The 7039-nt window shown below is 52.2% G+C and overlaps 1 protein-coding gene across 1 annotated transcript in view; it reads right to left on the bottom strand.

Annotated features, from left to right (window-relative positions):
- The window catches only part of clmna (calmin a), a 38582-nt gene extending 31950 nt beyond the window's left edge, over positions 1–6632 (bottom strand). Inside the window, exon 1 of the mRNA XM_086182049.1 lies at positions 6228–6632. Coding sequence (XP_086038175.1) covers positions 6228–6312 — 85 coding nt within the window. The 5' untranslated portion in view covers positions 6313–6632. The remainder of the gene's footprint in view (positions 1–6227) is intronic.
- Positions 6633–7039: the final 407 nt, after the last annotated feature.

Below are 7039 nucleotides of genomic sequence, written 5' to 3'. Positions count from 1 at the left end.
CACCTCACGCTAACCTGACTGATGTCATCGGGAATCAAACTTTCACATTCCAGCCAAATGGAGAAACCAGCAGCTACGATCACCTGATAAGACCGGAGCAGCAGGACTCGCCTAGCGGCCTCCCCGGTTCTCAGGCCCGACCCCCGCTGGTTGGGACCTGCTCTATGAGGGCCACCGGCAGCCACAGGTCAGCCTAGGAGAATCGTCTCTTACAAGAGCTGCCAACCCTGGACGGCAGCACTGCGCCACAATATCAGTAGCACAGTACTAGTACCGTGCTACTGATATTGTACTAGTCAGTAACTAGTACTAGTACTAGTTACTGACTAGGCTGCAGTGTTTCTGTTGTGGTACTTCTACAGTGTAAGACAGGTGGTCTGCACGCCACCTGTCTGTTTAGAACCTTTGACCTGCTGCTCTGGCAGTAACTACCTAAGCAGTGTAATACTATAATACTACTGCAGTACCACCACAGTTTACTGTGGAATGCCAATATGAGACAGATGAGCGGCTTTTGTCCTCTGGACTGGAGTGCAATACACACCAGTTACACAGGTGACAGGTCTGAGCATCAGAGTCTAGAGGCCCAGAGACGTGGGGACTTGTGGGGTCTGCCAGCTTGCACTGAACCTGATGACATCACAAAGGCACGGCACTGCCTCAGCCAATCAGAATCCGGCCTTCTGTCATCAAAGGAAGAATGTAGAGAGGAAGATCTTCTGCTCACACCCACATTGTTAACTGAGGTCTCTGTTAATGGGGAGTGTGTGTGTATGTGTGTGTGTGTGGGTGTCTGTATGTGTGTGTGTGTATGTGTGTGTATGTGTGTCTGTATATGTGTGTGTATGTGTGTGTGTATGTGTGTGTGTCTGTATGTGTGTGTATGTGTGTGTATGTGTGTCTGTATGTGTGTGTGTGTGTGTGTATGTGTGTATGTGTGTGTGTGTGTATGTGTGTGTGTGTGTGTGTGTGTGTGTGTGTGCGCTCTCATCACCGTGTTAGGTGCCAATCCTCGGATGGCCCGGCTCAACTCGGAATGTTTCTGAGAACCAGACCAGAACCATGACCTGGTCAGTCGTCTGCCTGAGTAGAGACACTGTGCACTGATGCAAAGTAATGAAGTAAAGAAGCCGGAGGAGGGGCTGGGGCCAAAAACTGATCCAGCACTGGCACTCGTACAATCAAACCAATCACGTAGCCTCGCTGTTGGTGAACCAGTACCAGTCAGGTCCGGATCCGCACAGATCAACATTTACCTGTACTACTGCATAAATATTTGACTGGTTCAGCTGGTCGGTCGGTAAACGTCGTCCCTGACTTCAGACGTTGTGCTCAAAGATTGTGTTGAGTGTTTCCACGGCAACAGATAGACTTCAATCCAGGTCTGGCATGCGGGCTGGGACCAGTTGATCCCTCCTCATCTGGAGCCCATCATGTTCCAGGCTTCCTCACCTCCAGTCACGGCAGCAGTGGACCACCTGACCCTTTGATGAGACCAAAAATAAACACGTCCCAGCCCCCCGCCCCCCCACTCTCCCCCGGCTCTCCTCCTCTCTCCCCCGGCTCTCCTCCTCTCTCCCCTGGTTCTCACCCTCTTCCCCAGCTCTCAGCCTCTCTCCCCCGTCCCCCCCCACTCTCCCCTGGCTCTCGCCCTCTTCCCCCGGCTCTCGCCCTCTCTCCCCCAGCTCAGGGATGTGCCATTAGAACTTGGACCTGCTCCACTCCCCCAACCCAACATGTGGCCCGTGGTGGGTCAGTTAAGGGTCATGCTGCAGACGTCGTCTACTAACCTGTCAGGCTGTCTTTGATTCAGTCTTGTTGGGTGTAAAATGAGACTCATGTAAAAATGACCATACCCTGGATATCCCAGTTCCACTAGCAGCCATGGTCACATCCACGAAGCCGCCTCGCACGCTTCTAACCAGCACAGATTACTGCCTGGACTGCGTTAGACTGGGATGACCAGAGCGCGACACAACCTACCAGGTCAGGCAGTTGGAGGCCTCACAGTCACATGATTATCATCCTCCTAACGGCCTGCCCCCACAGGTAACCACGGACACGGTTGACCCTCAGTCATTCTGAGCAGCGCTCATTTTCAACTTAGCACCGCTGAGGAAGGACCTGCTCTCAGTTTCCCTCTCACGTTGACTCACTTTGATGGGAGGATTGTACTTGAGAACAGTTCCCAGCACAGGTTAGCATCTAGCTGCTAACGTGGTGCAATATTTAGGAAGCAGAGTCTGGGAGCGAGTCCATTCCAGTTCTGGGCTGAACGGGGTTACAGCTCAACAAAGCTCTCATTCTCTGCAAACTCATTAAATCAATTAGTTCCACTTTAGAGCTCAATTGTTGGCGCTGCGCTGCTCGCATCCTCGTTGAGCCTGTTTGGCTCAGTGGGGCTGGAGGATCTTCCCACATCCCCCCCCTCCACCTCCCAGGTCTACGTCAGCTGGGGATGGGTCTCGTGTCTCTGTGAGACCGTCATCGAAAAAAGCTTAAAGTTCCTGTGACATCCAGTCAAAGGTTCTGACAGACCTGGAGCCAGAACCTGACACTGAAAGCAGGCTACAACCAGGAAGCAGTTTGTTCGTGTGTTGCTGTTTTGGGGTTTTTCTTCTAAATTACGCTCATTTTATGAGTAAGTCACATGACACACCAGCCATGGATACAGACATGAACGCACGAGCACAATTAAATATCATCCAAATTACTTTTAAAATATATATTTATAACTCCAGAACTTGATAGCAATTCTACAGTCAAATGTCGGTGGCAACTGCATCAGTCCAGCCGTGCCTGGGTCACATGACTGCGGTCACCTGACAGTGACTCACCTGCACTACAGATATACAGACACATCGATGAGCCTCACTGGCTGTAAAGCAGTTGCAGTTGCGACTGCAGTGACCTGCACTGGTCAGCAGTAACGGCTGCCGGTCCCTCAGCGGTGGGCCGGGCCGGCCCGTCAGCCAGGCACCGAGGCCTCACCCTACATTTTTATTACACATCAGGATTCCTACAGGAGGAGCCTGTGACTATCAAAGTACTGATACTGCAGTATCAATTCCATTGCTACCAGACACCTCCAGCTGCTGCAGTACAGACATGACAGGTTCCACTTATGAGTAAGTGACCCTAACCCGATCTAGAACAGCAGCACAGAACATTTTCCCTACCACTCAGAGGTCAAGCTGCTGCTCACCAGTACAAGACAGAACCAGTAGGGGAGAGAACCAGTAGGAGAGAGAACCAGTGGGAGAGAGAACCAGTGGGAGAGAGAACCAGTGGGAACGAGAACCAGTAGGAGAGAGAACCAGTAGGAGAGAGAACCAGTAGGAGAGAGAACCAGTGGGAGAGAGAACCAGTGGGAACGAGAACTAGTAGGAGAGAGAACCAGTAGGAGAGAGAACCAGTGGGAGAGAGAACCAGTGGGAGCGAGAACTAGTAGGAGAGAGAACCAGCAGGAGAGAGAACCAGTGGGAGAGAGAACTAGTAGGAGAGACAACCAGTGGGAGCGAGAACTAGTAGGAGAGAGAACCAGCAGGAGAGAGAACCAGTGGGAGAGAGAACTAGTAGGAGAGACAACCAGTGGGAGCGAGAACTAGTAGGAGAGAGAACCAGTAGGAGAGAGAACCAGTGGGAGAGAGAACCAGTGGGAGCGAGAACTAGTAGGAGAGAGAACCAGCAGGAGAGAGAACCAGTGGGAGAGAGAACCAGTGGGAGCGAGAACTAGTAGGAGAGAGAACCAGAAGGAGAGAGAACCAGTAGGAGAGAGAACCAGTAGGAGAGAGTACCAGCCCAAAAGGGCACATGTCACCCCGCTGCTGGTTTCTCTTCACTGGCTTCCAGTGGCAGCCAGGATCAAATTCAAGGCACTTCTCTTGGCTCACAAAACAATCAAAGAACGGCTCCAGCCTACCTGGAATCCCTGATCCAGGTCTGCTCTCCTTCTCGCCCACTACGCTCTGCATGCCAAAGACGCCTGGTGCTTCCAGCCCAGCGCTGCTCCAAATCTCTAGCCAGACTCTTCTCTTCTGTTGTTCCCAAATGGTGGAACCAACTACCGAACTCTGTGCGTTCTGCTGAGTCCCTTTCTACTTTTAAGAGACAATTGAAGACTCAATTGTTCAGAGAGCACCGAGGCACTGAACCTGACTCTGCTCCTCTTTGGGGTAGAATCAGTCAGAGGGTCCAAGACCCAGCACTTAGTGACTATGTAGCACTAACTGGGTTGTGTCATGTTGTATGTCTGTCAAAAAAAAAAAAAGTGGGGGGGCAACACTTCTTCTGCCACTAGATGGCAGTACCTGTGACCAAATCACAACTGAAGCACTTTTGCGCTTCCTATGGACTTCTCCTTAATTAGGTCTAAATTCTTGCTTGTGTTGTACGTCGCTTTGGACAAAAGTGTCTGCTAAATGAAATTGTAGAATTGTAGAATTGTAGAGAGAACCAGTAGGAGAGAGAACCAGTAGAGGAGAGAACCAGTGGGAGAGAGAACCAGTAGGAGAGAACCAGCAGGAGAGAGAACCAGTGGGAGCAAGAAAAATTGGGAGAGAGAACCAGTAGGAATGAGAACCAGTAGAGGAGAGAACCAGTAGGAGAGAGAACCAGTAGGAGAGAGAACCAGTGGGAACGAGAACCAGTCGGAGAGAGAACTAGTAGGAGAGAGAACCAGTAGGAGAGAGAACCAGTAGAGGAGAGAACCAGTGGGAGAGAGAACCAGTAGGAGAGAACCAGCAGGAGAGAGAACCAGTGGGAGCAAGAAAAATTGGGAGAGAGAACCAGTAGGAATGAGAACCAGTAGAGGAGAGAACCAGTAGGAGAGAGAACCAGTAGGAGAGAGAACCAGTGGGAACGAGAACCAGTCGGAGAGAGAACTAGTAGGAGAGAGAACCAGTAGGAGAGAGAACCAGTGGGAGCAAGAAAAAGTAGGAGAGAGAACCAGTGGGAGAGAGAACCAGTAGGAGAGAGAACCAGTAGGAGAGAGAACTAGTAGGAGAGAACCAGTAAGAGAGAGAACTAGTAAGAGAGAGAACTAGTAAGAGAGAACCAGTAGGAGAGAGAACCAGTGGGAACGAGAACCAGTAGGAGAGAGAACTAGTAGGAGAGAGAACCAGTAGGAGAGAGAACCAGTGGGAACGAGAACCAGTAGGAGAGAGAACTAGTAGGAGAGAGAACTAGTAGGAGAGAACCAGTAGGAGAGAACCAGTAGGAGAGAGAACCAGTAGGAGAGACAACCAGTGGGAGCAAGAAAAAGTAAGAGAGAGAACCAGTGGGAGAGAGAACCAGTGGGAACGAGACCCAGTCGGAGAGAGAACTAGTAGGAGAGAGAACTAGTAGGAGAGAACCAGTAGGAGAGAACCAGTAGGAGAGAGAACCAGTAGGAGAGAACCAGTAGGAGAGAGAACCAGTAGGAGAGACAACCAGTGGGAGCAAGAAAAAGTAAGAGAGAGAACCAGTGGGAGAGAGAACCAGTGGGAACGAGACCCAGTCGGAGAGAGAACTAGTAGGAGAGAGAACTAGTAGGAGAGAACCAGTAGGAGAGAACCAGTGGGAGAGAGAACCAGTAGGATGCCTACAGAAGCAGAAAATAGTCGTGCAGCTCCGCCCACCAGCTGTTACATCACCATGGCGAGTTCACATCAATTCTTCATCAGTTTCCTTCCCTGAGAAAATCATCTTCTGATCTGAAGGAGAACTCAGGAGAACTGAGTCCACCAGAAGCTACCACACACACACACACACACACACACACACACACACACACACACACACACACACAGGTTCAGGACCAGCAGCACTGTCTGACTCAAAGCTGTCATAGGTGCAATGGTATGGACCACCCCCCTCCCCTTCAAGTGGATCCATCCATGTGATGTCAGAGGTCAAACAGGAAATCAACCCACCTCAGAAAAAGCTGAGGAAATGAAAATAAACTAAACTCTCGTCAGATTCTGCTTGGATTTTTAAAAACACGTTCAGGTGCTGGCGAGCAGGCTGCTGCCGTCGTCATCATCAGATGAAGAGGTGGGCGGCTCCAGAACCACCTGGAGAGACCCAGATGATGCTCAAACTGGGCTCCAGGACGTTTGAAAGGTTCTAGGCTGCTTCGGACACGCGCGCGGGCGTGCGCACACACCTGAGGAATGACCTCCCTCTCTGGAAGCCAATGGCAGCGTAAACTTGTTGGCGCCCCCGTGTCGGTGCCGGTTCCGTCCTACCTTGCAGGTTCTGCACCCGGATGTCGCTGATCTGTCCGATCAGCTCCTCCCGCTCGAACCAGTCCTCCCACTCGTGTGCAGCCATCTGGGGCAGCGGGCTGCTGCAGGGTCCGGCCACGAACACTCGGCGGGCTGCAGCGGCGGTCTACGGTCCGGCCGACCCACCGGGAGCCATGCAGCCGGACACACGGGCGGAGACGGCGGCGACCTCCTGCTCAGCAGCCGGACATCGCGGCTGCGCGCTGGTTCTCCGTGTCTCGAGCAGCTTGAAGCGGGGTAGGAAGTCCGGGAAGAAGACTGCGGAGCTGGGGAGGAAGGAGGTCTAGTCCCGGCACCTGGTTGGTGCTCCCGAGGTGGGATGGAGCTGAGCCAGGATCCGCCCACTCTCTCGCTCTCTCGCTCTCTCTCTCTCTCACACACACACACACACACGGGAACGCACGCGCGCCACTACATGTTCTCTCCGTGTTTCGCCCCCGTCAGCTGATATTTGATGGAAGTCAAACGTGAGCAAGGTTGCTGTTCCCGCTGTGTGCTGCCTTCAATGACCACAGATACATGTAGGAAAGTAGAGGAGCTGGAACATCGCCAGCTGCAGTCCACTGCTACTGGGAGCTCTGGGAGCTCACCAGCGTTAACCAGTGTCGCCTACAGAAAGGAAACCTTCGTACTGAATTTTCTGACGTTGAGCTGCCTTTGAAGCTGAGACAGCAACGACGTGACGACGCGAGTCGCCGTGATGAGGTCACAGGTGTGTTCTCTTGCTGAGGTCAGCACCTCTCACAGGGGGTCACTGACCTGCAGTGGCTCAA

This window comes from Aulostomus chinensis, chromosome 17, assembly GCF_037954235.1.
Source record: "Aulostomus chinensis isolate RoL2024-O1b breed Wild chromosome 17, RoL_Achi_v1.0, whole genome shotgun sequence".
Lineage (NCBI taxonomy): Eukaryota > Metazoa > Chordata > Actinopteri > Syngnathiformes > Aulostomidae > Aulostomus > Aulostomus chinensis.
This window is presented reverse-complemented; position numbering and strand designations above follow the sequence as displayed.